Source organism: Sporothrix brasiliensis (genome assembly GCF_000820605.1).
Source record: "Sporothrix brasiliensis 5110 chromosome Unknown Cont21, whole genome shotgun sequence".
NCBI classification, from domain to species: Eukaryota; Fungi; Ascomycota; class Sordariomycetes; order Ophiostomatales; family Ophiostomataceae; genus Sporothrix; species Sporothrix brasiliensis.
This window is the reverse complement of record NW_024467140.1, coordinates 1,984,408-2,010,749: the sequence shown is the minus strand read 5'-3', so window position 1 is coordinate 2,010,749 and position 26,342 is coordinate 1,984,408. Positions and strand designations below refer to the sequence as shown.

Below are 26,342 nucleotides of genomic sequence, written 5' to 3'. Positions count from 1 at the left end.
TGTTAGCAGAGCCGACTGCGACCATACCGCAACTAAAACTTTTTTCTGATTAGATCTTGAACGACGTCGACGGGCGCAAGCGCGGCAACAAACAATTTGGTCTTTTTTTCTTTTACGTGCCTCTTTCTACATCACCCCTTCTTCCTCTCTCTCCCCTCTTTTATTCCGCTCCTTCCTTGTCTGTATATACTTGAGTATTGTTCTATTGGCGGAAAGGACCGTTTGCAATTATTCACTCCTTCACCTTATTTCCATTTCAACTTTCATCGCATCGCCTTTTATTTCGCTCCAGTCCCGGTTACTTCTCGTTCGGCACATCCTCACCTCCGTCTTGGTTTCGTCTCACTCACCCCTCACCCTCGTCCGGCCTTCACTTCGACAACTTCTCCCCCTCTCCGTAACATCGGCCCTTTCGACAAGAGCAGCAGAAACCCTCTGCGTGCTACCTCGAACCAACAGCAGTTCTTCCCCGGCCACTTGCAGACACCTTCCTGTACCTACTGCCAACATTTCCAGCTCCTCCTACTTCCTAGCGACGGAAGTGGGAGTGATCAGTCCCCGGTAGCACGCAACGCCGTAACGCAAGCAGGGCAAAGGCCGGCCAGGTCACCAACAGGACGCCAGGCATATACGTGGTTTCGTCTTGCTGGACAGCTGCCCATCCACGCATCAACTACCAACAGCTGCCTGTCCAGCCCCCAAGGGGGCTCACCCGCCCCTCGCGGCGGGGGATGCTCATCTTGTTGTGAACTTTGAGAGAGCATAAGAAGCAATTCGACAGTAATTTTCTTCTCGTCGTCGATTAATTTTACGTCTCCCATATCGTGTTCTTTCCTTCGATCATCGATCATCGATATCTTGCCTCCCGCCTTTCCTATACACTCGGTCACATACGCATCAACAATCACCATGGCTGCTGCAGATACCACAACCCCCGGCCACCATGTTCTCGTGGCGACAGAGGCTGCTCCAACCACTTCTCCGGTGAAGCCTCGGGCTGCTGCCCTCGAGGCAACCGAAGACATTTTATACGGATCTGTATGCATAATCTTCTCTTCTCATCTCATACTTGTTCGTCTTGATGTATGCTGACGTCTCCACTCCTTACAGCTTGCTGGAATTGTCGGCAAGTACATTGAGTATCCTTTCGATACCGTCAAGGTCCGTCTCCAGTCGCAGCCCGATCACCTTCCGCTTCGTTACACGGGCCCTCTCGACTGCTTCCGCCAGTCTATTCGTACAGACGGAGTTATTGGCATGTACCGGGGAATCAGCGCTCCACTTGTTGGAGCTGCCCTCGAGACCAGCAGCTTGTTCATGTTTGAGCGTCTTGGTCGCGCCTCGCTTGTCTGGGCGGGTCTTTCCCCGCGCGACGCACCCTTGTCTCTCCCTGCTCTATGGTTCACGGGTGCCTTCTCCGGTGTTTTCACCTCGTTCATCTTGACCCCCGTCGAACTCGTCAAGTGCAAGATTCAGGTGCCGGCCGACTCTCTTCCTTCGGCCGCCGGCTCTGCCACGGGCACGGCCAAGACGGTCAACCGGAACCCGCTTTCTGTCATCCGCGACGTCTACCGGTACGGCGGCCTTGCGGGTTTCTGGCATGGTCAGGTGGGCACGTTGATCCGCGAGGCCGGTGGCTGTGCGTCCTGGTTCGGCAGCAAGGAGACAACGTCGAAGCTGCTTCGCGAGTACAACATCCGCTCGGCAAAGGCCAAGGCCGATTCGACCCCTGCTACCCTCGCGTCGGTCGCCACTGACCCGCTTCCGCTCTGGCAACAGGCCATGGCCGGTGCCTCGGCTGGCATGTCGTACAATTTCCTCTTCTTTCCGGCCGATACTGTCAAATCTCGCATGCAGACGTCCCCTCTGGGCAGCTCTTCGATGGTGCCGCGGACCTTTTTTGGCGAGGCCAAGGCGCTCTACAGACAGGCAGGCATTCGTGGCTTCTACCGGGGCTGTGGTATCACCGTGGTCCGGTCAGCCCCGAGCTCGGCCTTCATATTCATGGTCTTTGACGGCCTTAAGACATATATCCCGCTGGCATAGCGGAACATTGCACATATTGCCCTACAAAACTGTAGCACATACTTGAACATAAATTTCTTTCCTTGGACTGCATGAAGGGACAGCTGCTTTCTTTTCCTTGTTACGTTTATACTTTCTTTTGTCATATAAAAGCTGATAGAAGGCTGTCGGCGTTTTGTTCTCTTATTTTGGACGTTTTTTGCTCCGCATTTGGATTGCATGGTAACATATAGTTGATTTCTTTCATATCCCAACAAGGTCGTGCTCGTCGCATAAATATGCACGGGTGTTTTACAATATGATCATATTTAAGTGAGAACCGCTAGGTGGAATACTATTTGACAATAATATGAAACCACGCATACGTTGGCGACACATCTGTAATGGGGGAAAACACGAGGTCAATCATCGATTACCCCGTACTTACTCCTTCTTCGTCGCCTTGGACGATCCGAACGACCAGCCGTTCAGGTAGCCCGTGCCCGCGCTCAGATAAGTCGCAAACGCCAGCCAGGACACGTAAGGCACCATCAGCCATCCGGCCGTCTCAGTGCTCACATTGTCCAGCCACAACGCCGTCAAATAGCCGTTGATACCGAGCAGTGCCACCACGTCCACCGTCGCCTCAACCGGCCGCTTCAACGAAAAGAAGAGTGGCATCCACGCAAGGTTAAGGCCGAGCTGCAGTGTGTATAAGCCGGCACTGACAGCCTTTGTATGTCCGGAGATGTCCAGTCCTGTAGTTGTTTGTCCGATGGCGAGATGCGCTGCATAGCCCATCGTGCCGTACAGGAGCGTCCAGACGGGTCCAAAGATGCGCGGGGGAGGCCTGAAGGGCGGTTGCTTCAGAGCATGGACTTCAGGGTCGTTTTCTTTGGCTAAGATACGTGTAAGAGGCTCGGTTAGTTTCAAATACTTGCTTGTCTTGTACAATCGACAGTGGTTGCCTACGCCGCGTGCTGTAGCCAACGGCTGTGCCGAGGGCAATGGGCAGCAGAATGGAAGCTGCCGGACTGGCGAAGACATCCTCGGGGAGGGCGAAGTGGTAGAGGAAGGACGTCATGCTGATGCTTTCCAGTGCAGCTCGGGGATGCGAGGAGTTCGTCAACGAAGAAAGAATAGAAAAGGCGCAAAGCAATGAAGTAAAAGAACTGGGCAGCGAAAGAAAGCAGCAATCAGTTCGTTATTGATGGTAACAAAATCGAATCGGAGAAGTTCGAGAGCGGCTTATTACAAGTCTCCTCATTACGTCACGTGGAGCCATTTCATCCGATTTCATGAGCCGCTTGCTCCTTCCGTCTTCGCGCGTTGTTCCGCGATCTTTCCCAATAAGTCAAGTTCCCGGCTACCAGCAAATGCACACGAATCGCAACTTCCCCGCTTCAACAAACAGATAGAGAGACATAGTAATGACCATTTTGAAGTTTTAATATTACGTCACCTGTGCTCCTCATCGATGCTCCTCATTGACATCATGAGACTTCAGAATTTCCAAGCCTACAATGTTCATCGCAAGAGCTCCAGCTCCAGCTGCAGCTTGCCGTTAGTGTGTTTTGCGCACGCGCCCTGTCTCGACTTTTACCGCCGTCGTGTCCTATTTTTTTGGGTTTCAGCCTCACGTGATTCCGCTAGGCTCAATTTAAGCCAATCAGCGGGCATGCTTGCACCTTAATAGTACCAAAATAGACTAGCGCTGTGCATTAGCCCCTTTGCCCCGTTCCTCCCAGCGCTCCTGCCCCCAGAATGCTGCTCAATCGCGGCGCGACGTTCCAACTCTCGTCCCTTTGTTGCTCATGTCTTGACTTTCTGGCTTCCTCTCTCCGTCGCTGTCGTTCTCACACCCACAACCATCACAACATCCAGGCCCTCGTGAATGTCAAGACGAGCTAGGCTGCCGACTACATCGCCAGGAGACCATTGTCGCCCTTTGAACCTTTGGTCTCTGCTTCTTCTTTGATTTATCCCCAAGAATTCAATCAGAAAATTGTTCGTTTTCTCTCGTCTTTCTCTTCTTCGTCCGTTCCCTGCCTCCCTCGTCATATGTCGTTTTTCTCCTCCCATCGTCGTTCTCTTCGTCCTTTTCTCTAGCCTCTCTTTCTTTTATTCACGTATTCTCCGCCCGGCCTGCCGTGCTCGGTCCCGTACCTTTTCTCCTACTTCCGCCTTTTCTCAAGGCCGTCTCTGTTCCATCTCTTGTCTTCGTTTCCTTCCAATTTCAATCTTCTCTTATTCTTCTTTTCAAATCTAGCTCATACATACCCTTTACCGATCCTATCTCTAACCGCCATCATGTCGCCTATAGCTTTCACACCTGTAGCCCGCCGTCGCAGCGATGGACTCTTACTTCAGAGCAGACTCAATGCGGTCACCGCCGGATAGATCATGGAACGACGGGCGCAAAGACGATCGTGACCCATTCTACCGTGGCCGGTCTCCAGGTACCTATTACCCCTTTTCTGTGGTGAACCAGAAGCAGACATATTGCACCTACGTTGCGGGCAGTACTGACTGTTCTCTGAATGTGTAGGACAACCCGAGCGGAATCGCCGTCCAGCGCGTTCACGGTCGCCGACCGCCGTTGATCGCTACGAGCCTCGTTCGCGAGTGAGAGACGAATATGGGAATGGAGGTGGCCGGGATCGTGACCGGGACGACCGCCGTCGCATCAACTCACCGCCCGCCAACATCGACCGTTACGTTCCTGGCCAGCCATTGCACTTGGCGACGTCTAGCGGCGGCATCACCACACTGACTCCTCCATTACATCAGCAGCCACCGCGCCCGGCCTTGACCAACCCCATGCCGGATCCCCTCACCCTGCCATACCAGGTCGGCTTCTCTTTCTTTGGAGAATGGTGGCGCACAAACGAAAAGATCAAGGAAGAAAATGAGGCACAAAGAACAGGACGCCGGCCGGAGCGAGAACGCCAGCCCCGAGGCCCTAAGGAGGCCCAGGAGGAGAAGGCCAAGATCCAGGCTGCCTACGACGCCTACAAAGAAGAAGTGCAGGGCAAGATGGCCACGGCTTTTGTCAAGCAACATAAGGACGAGCAGTGGTTTATTGAGCGCTACGTCCCGGCCGTCCGCGACCCGTTACGGCAACAGCTCGCAGAGGTCCGCAAGACCTTTTATTCGCAGTGGGAACAAGATCTTGAAACAGGCCTTTTCGACGAGTTCACCCTCGAGGGCGTGTCGAAGAGCGATACTCTTGCCGTCGCCGCTGCGGTTGAAAAGGAAGAGGGTGAGGCTGCGGCCAACGATGTTCTGGGAGTGGGCGATTTGGTCCCGGCAGTGGCTGCCGCCGATATTCGGGACGAATCTCTGACTGCGCCGACGTTGTTGATCAAGACGATAGCGCCGACTGTCAGCCGCCAAAACCTGGAGAACTTCTGCCGTGAGCATCTCGGTGAAGGCGAGGGTGGCTACCGCTGGCTCTCGTTGAGTGACCCCAATCCTGGAAAACGTTACCACCGCATCGGATGGATTATGCTTAACCCAGGTCCCGAGGGCGGCTTTCCTGTCCAAGATGAGGATGGGAACGTGGACATAGAGAATCCCGCGACCGTTCCCGTTGCCGAGCGGGCGCTCGAGGCCGTCAACAGTAAGACAGTCAAGGACGAGGTCCGTGGCGACTTTACATGCCACGTGGGCGTACATAACCCGCCGACAAATTTCCGAAAGAAGGCGTTGTGGGACCTCTTCTCGGCACCGGAACGCATCGACAGAGATCTGCATCTCGTCCAGCGCCTTGTGGCCAAGTTCGAAGCCGATGTTGACTCGACTTTTAATGGTGTGTTCAAGGTCGAGGAAAAGGTCGAGGAGCTTCGCCACACAGGCCGACTCCAGCCTGTCCATGTTCCTAGCACTCGGCCTGCTGCAGCCAAGAAGAGAAAGGCCCAGAAGAGCCGTCGTGTCGACATGGATGTGAACCTGGATTTTGAGGTTGGCGGTGATGACGAGATGGACGACATCGAAGACGGTGAGGAAGATGAGGAAGAAGAAGATGGCGAGGAGCTGGAAGATGGTGTTGTCGTAGACGATGTCGATGACGAGTATGTGCTCGGCCAGAAGAAGCAGCTTGATCTGCTGATTGAGTACCTGCGGCGTGTCTTCAACTTCTGCTTCTTCTGCGTGTTTGAGAGCGACTCCGTGCATGAGCTGACGCGGAAGTGCCCGGGAGGACATCTGCGCCGGCCGCGGAGCTCGTTGACCCCGGCGGCCCTGGAGGTGGCACGGGCTTCTGCACACGGGGAGCCGTTCCCGGTCAAGCGCCACGATCCCTCGTCATCGGCAGATGCTGAGGAGGGTGAACTGCCTGACGAGGGTGGCCGGGGCGGCGCTGGTGGTGATAAGGGCAGCGGTGGCAAGGGCCGCGCCAGCTTACCAAAGGCTGAGCAACAGCTACTGCGCGCCTTTAACTGGGTCAAGACATTTGAGGAGAAGATCAGTCAAGTGCTGGACCCCGAATCGACTGACCTACGCAAGTTCGGCGGTAAGCCTCTGGACGACGCCTTGAACGACGAGCTCGCCAACCACGTCAAGCAGGAGGATGAGCACAAGTATCGATGCAAACTTCCCGAATGCACGAAGCTGTTTAAGGAGGAACACTTTTGGCGGAAGCACGTCGAGAAGCGCCACAGCGAGTGGTATGAAGCGTTGAAAGCCGATGTGAGCAACCCTGTCTATTCTCTCTGATTACTGCGTTTATATTCTCCGTACTAACCTTGCCTTTTCAGCTTGAATTGGTGAATGCCTACGCGGCCGATCCGGCGCACATCGCACCGTCCCGAACAGACGCCAGCTCTAATGGGCACTTTTCGGCGGGGGCAGGACAGACACCTACGGGCACACCTCGTGGCTTCAACCTGCACAACTACAACCTCAGCGCGGCTGGCGGCCTGCCGCCCATGCCAGGCTTCCCTGGTCCTGGCGGCAACAGCGGTTTTAACATGTTCAACCCAGTTGCTATGCAGGTGCCAGGTAGTTGGCAAAGCCCCGTAGGTGGCAGCCCTGGGGGACCCGGACCCATCCGCCGGAGTGGCGGGACTCGGCACAACAACAACCGGACGGGCCCCTACGACCGTCGGCCCATGCGCTGGAACCCTGACAGTGGTATCACCGGCGGGTCCCCGATGCACGGTGGAGGTGGCGGTCGTGGCGGGCGCAATGGAGGTGGTGGTCCTGGTGGATTCGCTGTCGGCGGCGCTGTCGGCCTGCCTGGACGCTGGGACGGTGCTGGTGGTGGCTCCGCTGTCGGCCCGCGTGAGGCGATCCAGGGCCGGACAATCAAGAGCTACGACGACTTGGATCAGGCTGGCAACGGCGCCGGTGGTGAGCTGAACTACTAGAACAGTTAAGAGATTATCAGAGGTGACGGAGAGAGAACAGGGCATGGAAAAGGATTGGACGTTTCAAAGGGAACCTTTGTTTGAGTGTAAGAATTGTTATACAGCAAAACGCGAATGAAAATATCCAAACTAGTTTGGGGACGTCGGAAAACATATTTGGGTGCAGAACGTCATGGTGATATTTTGCAGTGTGGTGTTTTGTTCGTGTTGGTGTTGCTTAGTCATTTTGCCTCAATACTAAAATTTTCCGTGATGATGCTCGGAGACTACAAAAATACAAGTCTTTTACTTAGGCCTTCTGTGAGTTCACTGAGTGCAGTTAATATTTTCATATTTCTCGGCAAATTCTACGCATAGCTCACAATTTACAAGTTTTTTTTTATATATAATTTATTCAGTAACCGAACTATTTTTAATGCTTCGAGCTTTTGCTTGTTTCTGGTAACAACACCTTAGCATTTATTTCACACCCACTCCAACCCTCCAATCATGGCCGACCCACGAAAGACGCCATGGCTCGTTCTCGGCCTGGACCCCTCGTGGTTCACATCAACGACGAATGCTTCCCCGGATGCAGGTTCTTCTTCATCGCCGGCGGACCACGCAACTCGTGCTGCTCTGGTGCGCCGCGCCTACCGCCGCGCCCTTCTACAGCACCACCCGGACAAGCAGATGCGCACAGGCACCCAGCCTGCGTCTGCCTTTACCGTCGACGACATTAAGGCCGCCTACATTGCCCTGGGTGGGGACAGCGCGGGTGGAACGGCACCCCCCGGCGGCGGGGCGCTGGAGAGCGCCTCGGCCGCCCTCGAGCCAACCGCTACGGGGCTCGAGATTGTCGACCTCGACGAGCTGCCGTATGACGAGGCCACGCAGACATGGTACCGGGCTTGCCGGTGCGGCAACCCGCGAGGGTACGCGTTTAGTGAGCAGGATCTGGAGGAAGAGCTGGACGCGGAGGCGATGGAGGAGCTGCTCGTGGGCGGAGAGGCCACGACGACAATACCAGCCGGCGAGCTCCTCGTAGGGTGCCAGGACTGCAGTCTGTGGCTGTGTGTACACTTTGCTGTGGCGCCAGATGGGGGCGAGGACGACGATGACGACGTGGCGGAGGAAGCTTGATCCAGCAGCCTTGACAGTCACAGCCAAAAACAAAAGTGCAGCGTATTGTCCTTTAGCCATGCATATATGTATTACGGGAGCGGTCGGAATATTTATGGCTTGCATGGACCGAGCGTCCACAGGCCGCAACTGTCGAAATACGAATTAATACCAATCGTGTTTGAAGAGATTCTATGCCAACCGTTTGTACGTTTGAACGCACCCTGGTTCATAGTGTATTCCAGAGCCTTTTCTCAAATACACTTTAAAATACCTGACTGTTTTTGTCGTATGAACACAGGACGAACCGTTTAATTTGTAGCCACGAGAAACACAGCTTGAAGACCAGCGATACGTACAGTTACTTATAAGAAAAATGGCAACATAATGGGACTGAAACTACACACAAGAGACTGGGAGCGGGTTTGAGAGATATCACCACAATGGGAATTCTTTGATATATTGGAAAATTAATCTTTTTTTTGCAAGTTTTTTTTTTTTCTTCGCCTCTTGATCTTTTTCTTGTCGACCTCAAAAAATGAGATTGGGAAAACAAGTACAAAAAAGAAGACCGAGATAAAAGTCGTGAAAAAAGTTTGGTTTGGGGGAATTTTGTAAGACAGGGGGGGGAGAGGGGGGGGGGAGGGCTCGAAGGAAGGGAAAATATTGTGACTCGCACAGCATATGAAATCATGCACAATTCCTTGTGTAGTTTTTTTTCTTTCCGTTTTTCAGTGAAAAAGACGAAAATCCCTTCCTTCTTTCCTTTGTGCACACACACTCCGAAGACACCAGCCAGAATCCGCCGCAAATTCAACAATCAAAAGATCAACCGAGAACCGGGCGAGAAAAAGCAACCCAAGAAAGGAAAGTACACGATTGCGTCCATTTTTGGTTTACTCGGCCTTGGGCTCCTCCGCGGCCGGGGCCGCCTCGGCAGCCTTGGGCTCTTCCTGGGTGGCGGCGGCGGCCTCGGCGGGGGCAGCAGCGGGCTCTGCCTCGGAAGACGTCCAGAGGGTCTGCAGTTAGGGTGAAAATAGATTAGTAGATTGTTCGTATTCGTACAATGGTGCTGATTAATGAGGGGTCACGGATCTGAAAAGTCCTTACAAGGTTGTCGCGCAGCAGCTGCATGATGAGAGTCGAGTCCTTGTAGCTCTCCTCGCTCAATGTGTCGAGCTCTATTAAATGGCGGGGTTAGCGGGTTTTGATTCTTGGCAAATTTGGACCCGGCAACGCTGGGTCATGCAATGACAGAAAAATACGCACCGGCAATCGCATCGTCGAAGGCCTGCTTGGCCAGGTGGCAGGCCTGGTCGGGGGCATTGAGGATCTCGTAGTAGAAGACGGAGAAGTTCAGCGCAAGACCAAGGCGGATGGGGTGGGTAGGCGGCAGCTCGGTCTGGGCGACCTCGGTGGCGGCCTTGTAGGCCTCGAGCGACTTGTCGGCAGAGTCCTTGCGTCTGTCGCCGATGGCGAACTCGGCCAGGTAGCGGTGGTAGTCGCCCTTCATCTTGTGGTAGAAGACCTTGGACTCGCCGGTCTTGGCAGAGGGGATCAGGTGGTCGTCGAGAACCTTGAGGATGTCGTCGCAGATACCGGCAAGCTCCTCCTCGATCTTCTGGCGGTACTCCTTGATAAGGGTGACCTGGGAAGAGTTGCCCTTGGATTCCTCCTTCTGCTCAATGGAAGTGACGATTCTCCACGACGCACGGCGGGCACCGATAACGTTCTTGTAGGCGACGGACAGCAGGTTGCGCTCCTCAACGGTCAGGTCCTGGTCCTTGGAGGCGACAATCTTCATGTTGTCGACCATCTCTGCAGAGAGGCAAAAAGCGGCGCGTTAGCAGGCGTGTTCGATTGGTATAGTTTGATCCGGCTTGAATCAGGCCGAAGCAGACGCTGAGCTGTCCCTTTGCGCTCTACCTCGAGCATCTCCATTGTTTCCCCAAATTCAAGAAGCCGTTCTATAGCAGTCGTATAGTAATGACGTACCCTCGTAGCGCTCAGCCTGCTCAGCGAGCTTGGCGAGGTAGACAGCATCTTCGTGACCCATTGTGGCGGTAATGTGACTGAAACTGTGTGTTAGCACGATGACACCAAGAAACTGTTCGCAAGATGCAGGAGGCGCAAATGCGATGCTCAAAACTTGAACCGCGGAAAACTGGCAACGCAAAACAAATCTTCAACTGTTGCAGCATCCATCTGCGCCAGGAGAAGAGAGGAACAGAACACAACAGGTGAATCAAAGGTGATAGGAGGGGGGAAGTGTAGGCAGAAGGAAATTGCAAAGCGGTCACATATTAAGACGAGAGAGACGAACAGGTTGATGGAGATATCGATAGACACGGATTGCTGGAAAGAAATACTGCACTAGACAGGAAAAGAAGGTGGTGTTGGTGTTTGTTGCGGTGTTGACGATATGCAGAAGGTAGATTGTTGAGCGAGGTGAGAGGATGCGAAGGAAAGGAGTTAGGAGGCGGAGTGAACAGTAAGGGCAGATTGGAAGGAGAGGTCAGGTGGAACAAGGCGAGCAAAAAGAGGGCCAGGCGGCAGTGAGTGAAAAAAAGGAGGCTCTCCCCGCTCCTCTCTCATCTGGCCGATTCGGTGGGGTCCGCGCAAATGTGGCGCTAAGGTGGACAGGTGGACAGGTGGACAAGCAGCAACGCTGGCAAGGCCAACCAACAGCGCAGGACAACCCGCGACCAAACCAACCGAGTATTAAGCCCGCGCTGCATCTGCACACAGCGCAACGCGAGGCCGTGATCCGTGTGCAAAATGCCCTATTGCGCTTCGTCCGATCGATTTTGTTTAATCGCAGACGAAATAGACGCGCAAGCTGGAACAGACAAACAAGCTAGAGAGCTAGGCGCAGCTGGACAAGCTACCGGCTTCGGCATCCCGCTCACTGGTCTCTTTTGTCCTTGTCTGCAACCGCTGTGCGAGCAGAGGAAGCGGGAACGAGCGGCGGCCAATTGAGGATGTGGCGTGCCGGACGAGGGCGAGCATGAGCATGATGGAGGAGGGGCCGGTCGATGCGAACGGTCACGGTGGTTCGCCGGTCTCTATGGTCTCGCGGTAGATTGGGCGCAACGCTGTGCTGTTGCATGTTGCGCTTGTCTCGTCGCCTGCGGGCAATCGCGGGGAATGGGCAGAGGAACAGGCATGGAAGCATATAGTTTGGCGAGGCAAGAGAGGGCATGGGTAAGGGGCAGCGGACGACGAACATGGGCTTCGTCGTCGTGAGTTATGATGGATTGTGACGAAATTGACTCTGCAAGACAGAAAGAAGCATTGTGTGAATTCCTGTAGGGCTGATACGTACCTTGAAGAGAAGGGGAAATGTAAGACGGTGAAGGGTATCGAAGATGGTGTTAGTTGTGGGTGGTGTTGGAGTGGTGGTCGATGGTTGAATGGTTGGGAAGATAATTAGGGAAGAAGAAACAAGTGTAAAAGAAGGCAAAAATGCGTTTGAGGCAGGAAATTTGGAGAATTTGGGAGTGGTGTTGCTGTCTGTTTTGGTTGACGCGATTTGTTGGTGAAAGGGAGCCAGACTGGGAAGGAAGGAATCAAGAAAATGCGGCGTCAAGGGGGGTAGGAGGGGGGTGCTCTAGCAGGCCGGAAGGGAGGCAGGAGGGGCGTGGGAGATGGCAGGGAACGGGCAACAAGGGCAGGAGCGAACAGGAACGGCCTATCCAGTGCAATGCCTCAGTGCACTTTTCAGTGAGCTGTTTCGTTGGAATGACAGGGGCTCCCGGTCGCAGTAATGTGCTGCACCGATACAAAGCTGAAGGTGAAGGGACCATGGGAGTTCGGGTACCGACTGTTAAAGCCAGGGCGCGTGGGACTTTTAGCCCCGGATCTCGACCATTTTCACACCGCACATTTGATCCCTTAGAGTAGAATGCAATTTTGCAAAGCGTCGTATTGTCGTACACTGCATCTTCGTGTGTTTGGATGTATTGGCTTTGCATTTCTCGTGAGAAAGCATCCCCCGTTTCCGGCCAGTTGCTCCTTCCTCCTGGCCTGGCCCTGGTTCGAAAGCGCCGCACGCCTCAACTTTGCAACCAGGGCGACCTGTCATCAGCGCCTTCCATTCCTGCCACAGAAACACCGGCAGGAACAGAAAGTTCGGATACTGGACACATTAGCAAGCAATCAGGGAGCAGTGCAGCCCTGTCTCCACCCAATTGATTCTCCAGAGCACTCCCATTGTGACGAGAACGAGAATGAATGCCAATCGTTCGTGGATGGGCTTCGTTTCACGTGACAGAAAACGCGCCTGCGCAGCTGGCCCGTGTTGTCGGCTTGCCGCCGTGTGTCTCGTTCGAAAGGGAAGGGAGGTGAGGGGTGCTTCTCTCCCAGGTGGGTTTTGGCATGGGCAGATTGGTGTGGCTGTGTTGGCATATACAAAACGAGGCAAGAGCGAACGACGACCAAGGAAACAGAGAGAAACAGGAACAGGAAAGAGGGGGCTGAAGGCAAACCCGCAACGCACATGCCATGAAGATAACGTCACTTGATTTGTTTCCCTCTTGAAACTAACCTGCGTATCCTTGGTGTTGAGAGGATGTGTCGATGTCTGGGGGTTCTTAGCATCATAAACCAAGTCTGCCCACGCTCAAACGGGAATCGCCTTGACTCCCTCATTTCCCACTCTCCCTCTGATTAACCAGCGAGTCAGGCTATTTATATGACCTATTGCGATCGCTTTGTTGTTATTTAGGAGATGGTGAAGACTACGAGAAATGAGCAAAATACAAAAGTAGGCTCGATAATGCTTTCCGATGGCGTGCACACACATATCAGAAGACGAAATCGAGCCGCTGTTAGTGAAGCTGCCATCAAACTTTACCAGGAACAGCAAGCAGTTGAATTATGTTCTTTTCGCGGTAACTGCCGGTTGGCCTGATGACGTTCTCGTGCATGCATTGCACCGTCGGGTTATTTCAGATAACTGATTGGGGCATGCAGCTTTCGTTTTGCAGATGGCCACGCTGGTTGTTTGCGGCCATCTGGCACTCGAGAACACAACACCATTATAATCTTACTCCGGTACCTTTAGCTGTACTTTTATCTTACCATCAGCTGTGCTGTCTGAAAACAGTTTTGCACCAAAGTCTTTTTCCTTGCCAGCTGGACCCTGTGGGCCAGCCACTAGACGACACATTCCAGGAGCTTCTTTTTGCATAGTATCCCGTTCGCAATGTGTTCGGCCAAACCACGTGCCTACGTGCCCGACTCGTTTCGCTTTCAACTGTAGGGCCTGACTAGGTACCTGACTTATTGGGCTTATGCCACTGTTGATCGCACAGGATATTGCTATCGAAGTTGTCCTTGCTGCACATCTAGAGAGCATATTTTTACTGCAATCTACGACGTAGAGACGGCCTCAGAGTAGTCAAACGGATAACCTGGCCAACGGCATCATGCCATGGGCGAACGGTGAGTGCCTTGGTCAAAAGTATCACGTGACAAATCGCAAGGGACAATGATGGACACAGTAGCATAGTTTCTATGTCCGTTACGAGCTTCGATGCTGGTTATAAGACGCTGTAGAATTTACCATGGATATAACTGGAATGCTCAAGAATTTCATCTATCGTCATCTACATCGTCGTCTAATCCGATCTTGCCGTGATCGCCTCATGGCCCCGTTGTCCAATCAGCGCACCTCGGCGGATGACGGAGCTTCGAGCTCCAAGCTGCTTTGCCTGCTAAGTTGTGACGTTTCTGGCGGTTGTGGCCTGGTCCTAGCCCGGCCAGGCCCAGAAAGTGGGGTGCTTTAGGCGAGGAGTCTCACAGTGGACAATGGGCCCATGGTGCGCTGTGTCTTCACCAGCTTGCACCTAACTCACACCACCCCTCCCGCTCTGCTTTGTGGTCTTGCGTTTGCACTTTGGTCCCGCCGCCACAAACCCAGTCCAAGCCGCATATCCAATCACGCGTGGTTTTCTTTGCTTCCGGCCTATTTACTTGACGGACTCCCTCCTCAATCCTTTCTCTCTCCACAAACCTCCCTCTTTTCCCTCTCGATTACCACCAACGCACAGCAACCTCACCCACGCCCGCCTACCTCTACTAAAATGCTTCGCCAATTCACCGCTGCTGGCCGCCCGGCGACTCTGCGCACCACTGCCCGGACCTTTGCCACCAGCGCCATTCGCATGGGCGAGGGCGACACCGGCGCACCGCGCCCTACTGCGTAAGCTGCTCCATATGCTGAGGAGAGAGAGAGAGAGAGAGAGAGGGAGAGAGAACGAGAGACAGCTAACACCGTACTAGCGATGCCTTCACCCGCCGCGAGAAGGCCGCCGAAGACTATGCCATCCGCCAGCGTGAGAAGGAGAAGCTCCTGCAGCTGAGACAGAAGCTCAAGGAGCAGCAGGCCCACCTGGACCAGCTCGCCCAGCACATGTACGTCGAAGGATGACCTGGCGTGAGGCGTGGGTGTTTTGTTGTCGGGCTCAATTTGCTAACTCTGCCAACAGCGACGAGCTCACCCGTGAGCAGGGCGGCGAGAAGAACTAAGTATTCAAACTTACAGAAATTTCGGATCTGATGATGGCGGCGCACGACACGACGTAGCCTCGATTGTAGCACAAAACAACGGGCTTTGGAAGCCGGAATTCTGGAGTTGGATTTGCGGGGCGCCAGAGCAACGAGGATTTTGTGAAAGGAATCACTGGTGTCGAAGAGGAGCCGTCGAGTACATACAGGAACACATAACAAAATGGGAGACCATTGGGGTCTATTCCGTCGCCAAAAAGACAACCACTCAGCTCACGTTGTTTCCCTTCAATTGCGTTGTCTACCTGTTTTCGTGAAATCCTGTTTTAAAAGTGCGGCATCAAACTGTCAACATCGTAAGCCACAAGTGTAAAATCAAGAAAATCTACCGTATTTTGCGCACTACTATCCATCCACCTGGACATATTGTACAGTAAACTCATCAAGACTCAAGAATTGTACCAAATGCAAAACAAAACGAAAAAAAGTGAACAAAAATATCAACCGTGATCCGCGTACATAAACAAGGCCGCCAATCCAACGAAACGTAGGCAGGCCACTAATTTTGCAATTCCATGCTTTCTTTCCTCCCGATGTTTCTCCACACGCATCTTACTTTCAATTATCGGCTTTACCGCCGGGCCATGTACGAGCGGTAGAAGCTCTCGGCTACGTCGTTCTCCAGTCCGCTGTGCGACCCGCCGAGGTTGGCCTCTGTCTTCTTGGCCGCCGCGACCTTGGCCTGCAGGGCCGCTGCATTGGTGTCGATCCACTGCAGCTGGCTCAAGTGGCCGTTGAGCACCCGTACGATTTGGCTCAGCTGGCGAGTTGTTAGCATATTTGTAGGTTCTGACACGTTTGCCAAAAAATAAATGGAACACTCACAGGATCGTCCGTCTTGCCCGTCTTGCTCAGGCTACCCGAAATGTCGTTGATCTCCTTGATCATCTTGGTCATGTCCTTGCTCATTTCGTCCATGCGGTCAATCAGCCGCTCCGCCAGCTTGTACGTCCGCTCGCGCTCCTGGTCAGGGCCCGTGAGCTGCTCGCCTGGCCCGCTCTGCCGGCTGAGCAGCTCCTCGGCCTCGCGCTCGTACCGGTCCAGCCATGCCGCTAGCTCGTCCTGCTGGCTCTCCACCGACTGCAGCTGCCGGTCAATCTCGTTGCTGGCACGCTCTGCCTCGTATGTCTCGAGGTACAACTTTTGAATTTTCTCGCCGTTCTCCACGAGCTTCTGGTCCCATTCCTTGACGCGCGACGCCTGGCCCTGGAACTCTTTTTGGTACTTGTCCAGGTCAGTCGCCCAGCGACCAATAATTTCGTCCATGGTGCGGTTCTTTAACCGTGCCAGCTGTGAGGTAGGTCCCGTGGTGGAGCTACCAAGGGCTGTGGTTGATGGAGTGGATGCGGCAGCGCCGGTAGCGGCAGAGGTTGTCGCGGTAGTGACGGTCGCAGTCGCAGGCGCAGTCGTCGTAGTTGAAGCAGCGGCGGGTGCAGCGGTAGAAGCGTCCGGCTTTGCGCCGAAGAGACCACCGCCGGCCGTAGCCGCGGCAGCAGGAGCAGTAGTCGATGCCGGAGTGGTTGTAGCAGTCGCGCCGCCGCCAAACAGCCCGCCAGACGCCGCGGCAGGAGCAGTTGTAGTGGCAGGTGTGGCAGCTGGCTTAGCGCCAAACGGCGAGGGCGTCGAGGCAGCTGGCGCAGCTGTTGAAGTAGTGGTGGGGGTTGCTGTAGCAGTAGAGGTACCGCCGCCGAGGCCAAACAGACCACCGGCTGCAGGAGCCGTAGTGGTCGTGGCCGTGGCAGAGCCACCGCCAAAGAGGCCACCGGCAGCGGCAGGAGCGGAAGTGGTGGCAGGGGTCGATGTCGTACCACCACCAAACAGACCACCAGACGGCGCAGCGGCAGTTGTGGTTGCAGGTGCAGCAGCACCAAACAGAGAACCGCCCGTGCTAGCCGTGGTAGCCGGGGTGGTCGACGCAGCGGCCGGCTTGGCGCCGAAGAGCGAGGGAGTTGTCGCGGATGTGGTCGTGGCTGGCTGTGCAGTGCTCGTTGTAGCAGGGAACAAGCTGCTGGGCTTTGCGGCCTGGGATGTGGCAGCGCCACCAAACAAGCCACCCGAAGGGGCGCTAGTAGTTCCAGCAGCAGCCGCAGGCGCCGCGGACGTGCTACCAAACAGTGAAGTAGATGCAGGCTTTGTTGAAACTGGCGGTGCCCCGGCGGGGGTGGTCGACCCCAGTCCGCTAAATAAGGGCTTCGCAGGTGTAGCAGAGCCGGCTCCAGAAAACAGGCCGCCGCCCCGGCCGCCTGCAGTTGTAGTAGCAGTTGTACCAGCGGCTGCCGGCGCGGAGGAGGCTGCAGTGCCAAAGCCACCAAAGCTCGGCGTTGTCGTGCCCGATGGAGCACTGGTAGCAGGCGTGGCACCGAAAAGACTCTTGGGTGCAGCGGTGCCAGCTGTAGCCGGCGTAGCAGAGCCAAAGCTCAGGCCGGTCGTGGCAGGCTTTGCTGCTGCGGCACCTCCGCCAAAGAGACCACCCGAGCTGGGCGTCGTGGAGCCAGCAGTGGGTGTTGAGCCAAACAGACCTCCGCCACCAGTTGAAGTACCACCAAACAGCGATGTGCCGGTAGCTGGCTTTGCTGTCGAAGCAGCGCCGCCGAAGAGACCGCCGCCAGACGTAGCAGGCTGTGAGGATGCCGCGGGGGCAGCACTGGTTCCGGCACTACCAAAAGAGAACGAAGGGGTGCCGCTCGTGGTGCCCGCCCCAGAAGCACCGAACAGTGATGGCGCCGTCGTAGCGGGCGTCGACGAGCCGCCCGCCGCCGAAGTCCCGCCGAAACTGAAGGACATGGTTGGGGATGTAGAAGGTAGCTTATCGTTCGTTCCTCGATGGGCAATTATCGTAAATGGGCGATCGGTCACCGTCTCTGTCCCAAACTATTCCTTCACGGGGCTTTTGAGGCGTGCTGGAAGAGGTATCGGGATGATGCTGAAGAGACTGAAAGCTTGAACCGAAGCTGTCAAAAATACCCCCAAGGTTTTGGTAGAATCGCGCGTCGATGTCGAGGAACGGTTACGAGCTCTATCCAACCAGGATGGGAACACCTTGTTGTTGATAGTCTTGTCGATCAAAGGAGTCCCAAGTAAATGATTTCGAGCTCTCCTGGTGAATGGTGTTTGAGATGTTGGAGGTTGGTCGCCGCTGCGAGAGCTTTTGGGACATGAACACCAAAAAATAGGAAAATAAAAAACGATTTAACGCGACAACAAAGCTCCCTGCTAAGAAGGCCCAGTCGCGCACAGGGGGAAGGAACGGCGCCAGGGCCACAGTCAACTACTGCCTGTTGCAAGGAGGGCCCCGCTTTTTCTGTTTGCCAGACCGCTTACCTAACTAGTGCGCTATGCCTAGAGGGGCCAGACCACCTCAGGCACCGCGACTCTCTCTGTAGCTGCCACTCCCACAGACTGTCGAGCTCGATCCGACCGTCTCGCAAATCGGTTTCCATTGTATGACACAGTCCTACCGCCCATTTGTCGATATAAGCAACCCTGCCGGTTATACCGCATATCTAGTCATTGCACAGAAGGCCGTGACTTAATTTGGTGCAACCCCGCGCCTCTCTGGCTGGTGGTCGACCCATCTAGACCCTCCATTTCGCTACCTGCGCATCTTCGCCTGGCTCTTCTCTCAGGCACCATCGCCGCCCGTGTCAGCCCCTTTTCTTCGCCTACCGAGCACATACACATCATGTCCAGCCGACGAAACAGTCTGTCGCCTCCGGAGCGCACCCATACGGAGGATCCAGGGGCTCATGATCTGAGTACGTTGGCATGTATAGAGGAGGGGATAGAGGGGATAGAGGGGAAAGATGAGATGCACACAGAAAAGCAGCGAACATCCCGCTGACAGAACCACAAAACACAGCAGATTCCGAGTCCGACGACCACTTCTCCGATGCCCACTCGCTTCCCGCCGAGTCGTCGCGGGCCTCGCCTATACCACGGACGCGGGTCGAGAAGGTCAGCGACGAGCCCTCGTATGGCGAGGTTCCTGGCACCGATGCCTACCGCCTACGGGAGGGGGACGCTGAGCCTGACGAGATCGCCATGATTGCTGATGCAGATGGCGGCGCAAGCGACGGCTCTGCTACTACACACCTGCCGGATCGCCCAAGCACGCCCGGCGGCAAGCCCATTCCCACGACGTTGGTGGAGGAGACGGCCGACGGTGACGGTGCCAAGACGGCCGACGGGAAGAAGCACGAGTCTGATCCCGTGCCGGACTTGGTCGTGAAGGCGGACGGAACGCTGAACTTCGCTGGCAATACTGGTACGAATGCCTAGAGGACTTTGGGTTCCTTTTTGTGTCTCACTGTTTCCTGTTGCCGACGCCCCCCTACTTTCCCTGCTCGTTCGTTTTCGTTTCCCCAGTGCCTGTTTCTCGTTTCTCACACTCACGCTTTCCTGCAATGCTCTATTTCTTGTGTGGCCGTCGTTTTTTTATTGACAGTTTTTATTTACCGTAGTTGAAGCACCAATATCATCTCCAGCTTTGAACAGCTCAGACTCTAGTTCTCCCCAAGAGCCGCGTAGTACAGGTACAGCGGCTGCAGCAGACGCTGCGGAGGACGCCGAAGAGGATGGTGGGGACAAAGGCGAAGACGATGGTTTTGGCGATGACTTTGACGAATTTGAAGAGGGCGGTGGGGACGACGAGGACTTTGGAGAATTTGATGACGGCTTTCAAGAACCGCCTCCAGCAGCAGCAGCACCACCACTACCAAAGCAAGCTCCAGCACAGCCTGCGCAATCTGCACCACCAGCATTACCGTTTCCCATTCCCGACTTTGAGGAGCTCGATGCAGACGACATCCTTAAGACCACCGCTCCCTACTTGAACGGTCTCTTCCAACCAGACGACGCCCTCCCCACCCCGCCACAACTGAGCAACTCGATTTTCTTGACGCCACGAAGCGCGTCTCTCTGGTCACAGCTTGTGGCCCCACCACCGTTGCAGCCGCCGGACTGGATCCGAAGCCGCATCCGGCGCCTCTTTTTGGTTAGCCTGGGCGTGCCCGTCGACCTAGACGAGATTTTGCCTGCTTCCAAACAAAAGAAGCTCATACTGCCGTCGCTTTCTGTCCGCCGCACCGACTCACCGCGTACATCGTCCGACAGTCGGTCGAACACTGGCGCCAAAGACGGGTCTTCCGCGGCTGCTAACAACAGCGTGGCAAGGCTGAAGCAGCCGGGAGCCAACGGGTCCAATTCGAGTGTCGACTCGCAAGGAAAGCCCTCGTCGTCCTCGCGTAAGCGGAAAGGGCCACCACCGCCACCCGATTTGGATCTTGTGGCTGGTCAGCAACTGTGCAGGACGACGGACGAGGCTCTGGACGGGATGACAGACGACGAGCTCAGGGCACATGCACAGCGGCTGGCGTCATTGGAGGTGGCTGCTAATGAGGTGCTAGAGTACTGGACGAAGCGGACCGACGAGAAGATTGGCGACCGCGAAGCGTTTGAGGGCGTGATAGAGAGCCTGGTTGCACACGCCCGGAAGACGCGCAAGTGAGAGAGAGTGGCCGAAAAATAGGATTCCTTTTGACATGAAAAGTCTGATATGATCCTGGATATATATTTTGAGCGAGCGATACACCACATTAATACAAGGATACTACGAGTACTGTATATCACTATTTGGTCAACCGTACGCCTTAAAGTCTCAAGCTTGCCGTAATTTGGTGTCAAATAACATTCATATGCATATCATCTACACGAGCTAGGAAAAGAGACGAACAGTCGTTGACATCGCTGTACCTCCTGTCGCTCAGCAGCAAAGTATCCCAATAGCAACGCTTTTTTGCGCTGCTCTTCTACTATATGTTTGCTTCGTTTTATTTTGCGTTAATTCCCTATGCACTGTCCAATCTACCGCTTTTTAATTTCCTTGGCCCAACGACTTCCTTACGGCATTGTCGGCTCCAGAACGACACCACTGTGATGTGTTAGCATGTCTGCATAGAAGGGACAACAAGAGGGAAAGAGGAGAATGAATACGTACGCAGTGATGGTCGCCCAGCCAATCAGACGCCAGTGCTTGTCGATACGCCGGGACAGCGCAACCTTCTCGCCGATGTTTGTGCACGTCGGGCTCGTCAGAACCAGCTTGGCGGCGTCGTTCTTGATGGCCGCCACCTTGGCACCGGTCGATGTCGAGCCAATGTTGACCATGATGGCCTCGTTCTTCGACAGCTTCTCCACCTTGGCCTGCTTGCCATCGGCCGTCCGCACACCGAGCAGCCGCCGCAGCAGGTAGAAGTTGACCTCGATCTCGCTGTAGATGTCGGGCAGGCGACCCTTGAGACCCAGCACGAAGCCGACAAGACGATCCGCACGGCACAGCGTGGGGTCAATGTGGGTACCGACACCAATCAGGCCACCAGGCACGGCGTACTTGAGGTCGTTGGACTCGGAGTTGAGAGACACGATGCGGCTGAAGATGGGCGTGCAGTTGAGGTTGCCGGCATCGTCACGGGTGACCAGACCGGGACGGATTTCAATCTCGTCGCCGAGCTTGAGCACGCCGTGCAGGATGCTGCCACCGGCGACACCGCCCTTGAGGTCGTCGACCTCGGAACCGGGCTTGTTGACATCGAACGAGCGGATGACAATCATCTGCGGGTCCATGGTGAAATCACGCGGTGGGACGGGGATGTTGTTGACGAGGTTGTCCAGCACGGCGTCAATGTTGATCTTGAGCTGGGCGGAGATGGGCACAATGGGCGACTTGGCGGCGACGGTGCCGCGGATGAACTTGAGGATCGACTCGTGGTGCTGCTGGGCCGTCTCCTCGCGCATCAGATCGACCTTGTTCTGCAGGATAATGACCTTGTCGAGCTTCATGATCTGGATGGCAGCCAGATGCTCCGACGTCTGGGGCTGCGGGCAGGCTTCGTTGCCGGCAATCAGCAGCAGGGCGGCGTCCATGACGGCGGCGCCCGACAACATGGTGCTCATCAGAATATCGTGACCGGGGCAATCGACAAACGACACGTGGCGCAGCAGGCGGTAGGTGCCGGAGCAGCCCTCGCGCTCGCACGGCGGGTCAACCTCCTTGTCGCTCTTGTAGCTGCGGTAGCACGTTGGCCGCGGGCACTCCTGGTTGTCGCACTTGTAGATCTTGGCGTTTGCGTAGCCCAGCTTGATGGTAATGTTGCGGATCAGCTCGTTCTTGAAACGAATGGTCTGCACACCCGAAATCGCCTTGACCACGGTCGACTTGCCGTGCGCCACATGGCCGATGGTGCCGACGTTGACGGTGGCCTGCCGTGCAATGATCTCGGGCGTCAGGGGAGATAGAGTGCTGACGTCTAGGTCCTTGGGGTCGGTCTGTGGTGGCAGGTACGGCTTGGCGACGGTCGGGTCGGGGACGGGGGCGTGCGACTTCTTCAGGGCCGACTTGAGGGGCTTCTCGTCGATCTCGTTGTCGGACGCATCCTGAGGATCAAGGGCGGGGGAGCCGGGGCCCGAGTCGGAGTCCGACTCCACCTCGGGGTCGTATTTGTCGCCGTTGGACGCCATGTTCGCGGTTCAATGTGATATCGTGTGACGCGAGGGAGGTGATGTCGAATTGACGTACGAGGGGAGTATACAGTTCTATAGGGCTGGAGGGATATGTTAGGAAAAGGGCTCAGACAAGGTATTTCAAAATGAGAAACCAGAAGTGGGACAGCTGCACGTACCGGAAATCGCGAATATGTTGTCCAGACCAGTGGGCAGGCGAGGCTACGTGGATATGAGGGGGTCGTCGTGATAGTTCGTTAGCCGTGTTTTATTTTTTCGCCCATAGCAAGGTTAAAAATTCGTGCGCAGCGCGAAGATGGTGGGGTTTGGCGGACGGCGAGATGTGACTCGACGCTAGTCCTCTTAGAGCCTGATAAGATAAGACTTGGCTGTGGCAATGGGACAGCGAAGGAATGGAAGCTTCCAACAATGTTGACGATGGACAATGGCGAATTCTGTTTTCATGTCGAACACCGGCTTCTGACGTTTCCTTGCAATTCTCCTTGGCTTTTGTTTTTACGATGAATTGTTTCATAAGTCACGGGCATCGAGAATAACCGATTTGCTTGTTATACTGAGACACGTGACTTTGATTGGTATAAGAAACATAATATTCGTAGGCTTTATTATATGTTGCGACTTACTTTAACGTTTAAAACGTATTGTCGTGTTTGCACAATGTATGTTAAGCCGGCACGAGTTCTTTTGCTGACGAGCTTCTTGAGTTCTAATTTTGACTAAATATACTGACTAATTACGCGTGACTTGATCTCTGAAAGGCAAATAGAACAGAAGTTGCGGATCATAACTCTCTTAGAATAGATATTGAGAGTTTCGAGGCAAGAATATGAAAATATGATCAGACAATGACGGCAGCATGTATGACGACCAAAAAAGAAGAATAAACGAGAGACGGGTGGGTGATGGAAGGTTAGCTGCAGCATTTTTGACCTTATGAAACAAGATTCTTCGTTCCGATCCATGGAAGGAAAGAACAATGTCGCTCAAAAGAAAGATCAGGTGTACTAACTCAACAAGCTCTTTACCGTTTCCATGTTGTAAAAAATGCAGTTAAGTCAAATATGAGTGGCGATCCTGAGCTCGCCCGCTTTGTGACACCGTGCTAGCTTAGGTCCCGTAAAGTGATAATTAGTGCATTTGAGGTTCGTGCGCACAGCAAAGGCTAAAAATAAATGCCACAGTCTGTGTGTAAAGAACAGTGCAGTGGTTACGGTGTAAGTGGTCGTGAGGATCGCGAATCACACAAATGTTGGACGGGAAGATAGATAGCCTGGAACGCACTTTCCATCGCTCTTAACGCGTCCAAAAGGGGTACAGCAAGACGACACGGGAACAGCAATGCAAGACAGCGTGTGCGCGCTGGGATGCGCCTGCCGTGCCGGGTTCCTGTAAGCGCTTTGATATCGGCTTGACGGCAGGAGCGACAGTGAATAATTAGAGAGAGAATCGACAGAAGGGGAAGGGGCGAACAAGAGCATTTGCAACGCTTGTGCGCACATCTACGCGCTTTCCCGTTGCCTCGCCCCGGCAACATTCTTCCAAAGTGACCGCCCAGAAACAGAAAACACTTTTATCCATCTCCGGTTGACCGCCGACTCAACAGCTCTCGAACAGGAGGATCATATCGCACGCGGCCTATTCTCACTTTCTAGAGGCGGGACATCCCATCCTCTGATCACCCGTCGGCGAACCAGACACCAGGCGCACCCTCCAACGGGCACTTTTGGTGTAATCTATCTGGCGCTGGATGTCACCTGTTTTATCTCTTTCCGCCGGCACAATTCACACGTCGCAATCCTACATAGGATTGATTCGACAAGCCGATGCACAACCTTCACGCCACTGACGAGACAGAGCTGGGCAACACAACAGCCACAGGAACACTGAGAGGCAATACGGAGTACCGGATAGGATGATCTATTAGGTGATTGGGCCCTGAGTTGACCAGACCAACCACCTTCCCACATAGCTGAACCCAAGAAGTCGCCGCCGGAGGACTGAGCGCATCGGCCATCACACCCTTGGTGACGCGAGGGAGGTTGGCAGGACTAAAAAAAGACTCACAATGGGAGGGGGGATGCGGATTTCGAGGGACTCTGACTCGAGTACAACATTTGCAAGCACACTTGTGAGCATCAGACGACAACAAACAATCCTGCTATTGCAATACAGGAAGCACTTGACACTGAGCCCTCTTGCAGAGCGTCAATCGCTCGTGTTCGCTCATATTGTCGTCACTAGCACTAATGCGGCCCGTCTCAGGCCCGGAACATTCGTTGCGTCGACAAGCGGCGCGAAGAGGCGGCGTGACGAAAACTCAGCATTGAGCAAGAAACTGACCAGAATAGGCCTTGATGAACGAATGGAGGAACAATGGAGACAAATGGAGACCAGAGAAGAGCAGACATGGCTCGCACTGGCCAACTCCGTTGCGACTTGCCGCCCACGCTGCACGATGGCTGGGTGCTCGTCACATCAACTGCACGGCTCATTGGCTGTCACCTTTCTACTTCCGGTCCCTTGCTATGCACGGCACACCTATCAGAACGTCGAGATCGAAGCTGGGATGTGTGGATCCCTGCAACGGCAAGATAATGCGACCAAAGAAGCAATAGCGAATAAGGGTAGGGCCGGGGGTTAGTTCACGGCTCGCCCAACCACAATGCTGCATTGGCCGCCGACCTTCATCGTGCCCCACATCCCTTGTCCACCTACCGACCGCACATCACCGTCCTCTTCTTCCCGCTCGAATTTGCGCGGTGTTGTTCGACTTCAGCGAGTGGAACATCATCTCGGTTTCTGTTAACTTTTTTGTTTTTGGCTTCCCTAAGCTGGAAACTGACAGAGAAGTGGCCGTGGTATCGAGATGTTCGATATTGGCTGGCCAGGAGGGTGCAGACTTTTCCCCTACCGCCTCGTCAAACACGAGACGTGCCTGGCTCCGCAGCAAATGGGCAAGACAAAAGTCAAGAGAACTATGGCGGGCGCCAAGACCCTTGCGAGCACGTATCACCCCCAATATCACCCTGCACCATGCGAGTGTGTTCTGCAAAGGCTCTGTATGTTTCTTGCTGCAAACTCTTCGAGAACGATGCCTGCACCTCCCGTTCCTCTCTGGTGCATGGGGCTGGCGGGCGATTGAGACAATACACTTAGAGAAACAGGTTGTATGGTCCCGTCTTTCCCCTTCTCACGCATGCGCACTGACGGGCTCCATGTGCGAGTCGATTGGGTGCAAGATGGAAGCCCGTCCTTCACATTGATGGAGGACATTGCCAGAAGCCGTTTATGGCAGAGATTCCTGCTTGAGAAACGGTTGTTTCTTCCTTTTCGTGTTTCCTTTTGTTTTCTACCTCGCCCGCCTTTCGTTTCCTTTTTCGAAATCCATAATACTTTACTCCCTCCCCCCCGTATTTTAAACCTTTGCGTCATTTTTCCTTGTAGATTTTCTTTGGCCATTTTCCCTCTTTGCACAAGATTGGAACATCTCAGACAAACACAACGGAGATCAGGATCCATTCACATACTCCCTCTCATCTCTCCTCGCGCCGGCCAGGCCACACTGGCCACTTTGTAGACGCCCACGACCTCGATCTGGCGCCACTGCATACAAGACCTGCTTCAGAGAGCGGGCGTCTAAATCCGTCAAGATCACGACTGATTCTCATTGGCAAGCTCAGGACGGCTGCGCCCTATCAGCTTCGCAACGACGACTTTTCGAAAATTCACTAATACAATACACCATCTACCCTGGTCGCACGTTGGCAAAAAGTATGTACG

General features: G+C 54.5%; 9 protein-coding genes across 9 annotated transcripts; 5 read left to right on the top strand and 4 right to left on the bottom strand.

Moving 5' to 3' along the window:
* Nucleotides 1–909: 909 nt before the first annotated feature.
* Nucleotides 910–2,046, top strand: SPBR_05102 (mitochondrial ornithine carrier protein; the record flags this gene model as incomplete). The annotated part of the gene is made up of 2 exons (XM_040763379.1): nucleotides 910–1,038; nucleotides 1,111–2,046. The coding sequence occupies 2 exons, from the start codon at nucleotides 910–912 to the stop codon at nucleotides 2,044–2,046; spliced, it is 1,065 nt and encodes a 354-aa protein (XP_040615617.1).
* A 402-nt stretch (nucleotides 2,047–2,448) lies between these two features.
* On the bottom strand, nucleotides 2,449–3,088 carry SPBR_05322 (benzodiazapine receptor; the record flags this gene model as incomplete). The annotated part of the gene is made up of 2 exons (XM_040763599.1): nucleotides 2,449–2,903; nucleotides 2,977–3,088. The coding sequence occupies 2 exons, from the start codon at nucleotides 3,086–3,088 to the stop codon at nucleotides 2,449–2,451; spliced, it is 567 nt and encodes a 188-aa protein (XP_040615616.1).
* Nucleotides 3,089–4,357: 1,269 nt separating this feature from the next.
* On the top strand, nucleotides 4,358–7,373 carry SPBR_04635 (arsenite resistance protein Ars2; the record flags this gene model as incomplete). The annotated part of the gene is made up of 3 exons (XM_040762912.1): nucleotides 4,358–4,463; nucleotides 4,553–6,693; nucleotides 6,762–7,373. 3 exons carry the CDS (start codon nucleotides 4,358–4,360, stop codon nucleotides 7,371–7,373), a joined length of 2,859 nt encoding a protein of 952 aa, XP_040615615.1.
* A 489-nt stretch (nucleotides 7,374–7,862) lies between these two features.
* SPBR_05323 (uncharacterized protein) lies at nucleotides 7,863–8,495 on the top strand (the record flags this gene model as incomplete). The annotated part of the gene is made up of 1 exon (XM_040763600.1): nucleotides 7,863–8,495. One exon carries the CDS (start codon nucleotides 7,863–7,865, stop codon nucleotides 8,493–8,495), a length of 633 nt encoding a protein of 210 aa, XP_040615614.1.
* An 875-nt stretch (nucleotides 8,496–9,370) lies between these two features.
* SPBR_05088 (tyrosine 3-monooxygenase/tryptophan 5-monooxygenase activation protein) lies at nucleotides 9,371–10,530 on the bottom strand (the record flags this gene model as incomplete). Its single annotated transcript, XM_040763365.1, has 4 exons — nucleotides 9,371–9,493; nucleotides 9,585–9,655; nucleotides 9,744–10,292; nucleotides 10,470–10,530. 4 exons carry the CDS (start codon nucleotides 10,528–10,530, stop codon nucleotides 9,371–9,373), a joined length of 804 nt encoding a protein of 267 aa, XP_040615613.1.
* A 4,030-nt stretch (nucleotides 10,531–14,560) lies between these two features.
* On the top strand, nucleotides 14,561–15,005 carry SPBR_05389 (mitochondrial ATPase inhibitor; the record flags this gene model as incomplete). The annotated part of the gene is made up of 3 exons (XM_040763666.1): nucleotides 14,561–14,679; nucleotides 14,760–14,891; nucleotides 14,966–15,005. 3 exons carry the CDS (start codon nucleotides 14,561–14,563, stop codon nucleotides 15,003–15,005), a joined length of 291 nt encoding a protein of 96 aa, XP_040615612.1.
* A 610-nt stretch (nucleotides 15,006–15,615) lies between these two features.
* Nucleotides 15,616–17,828, bottom strand: SPBR_04746 (nuclear pore complex protein Nup62; the record flags this gene model as incomplete). The annotated part of the gene is made up of 2 exons (XM_040763023.1): nucleotides 15,616–15,804; nucleotides 15,870–17,828. 2 exons carry the CDS (start codon nucleotides 17,826–17,828, stop codon nucleotides 15,616–15,618), a joined length of 2,148 nt encoding a protein of 715 aa, XP_040615611.1.
* An 898-nt stretch (nucleotides 17,829–18,726) lies between these two features.
* On the top strand, nucleotides 18,727–20,550 carry SPBR_04846 (uncharacterized protein; the record flags this gene model as incomplete). The annotated part of the gene is made up of 3 exons (XM_040763123.1): nucleotides 18,727–18,799; nucleotides 18,904–19,308; nucleotides 19,577–20,550. 3 exons carry the CDS (start codon nucleotides 18,727–18,729, stop codon nucleotides 20,548–20,550), a joined length of 1,452 nt encoding a protein of 483 aa, XP_040615610.1.
* Nucleotides 20,551–20,942: 392 nt separating this feature from the next.
* On the bottom strand, nucleotides 20,943–22,559 carry SPBR_04924 (translation initiation factor 2 subunit 3; the record flags this gene model as incomplete). Its single annotated transcript, XM_040763201.1, has 2 exons — nucleotides 20,943–20,973; nucleotides 21,040–22,559. The coding sequence occupies 2 exons, from the start codon at nucleotides 22,557–22,559 to the stop codon at nucleotides 20,943–20,945; spliced, it is 1,551 nt and encodes a 516-aa protein (XP_040615609.1).
* Nucleotides 22,560–26,342: the final 3,783 nt, after the last annotated feature.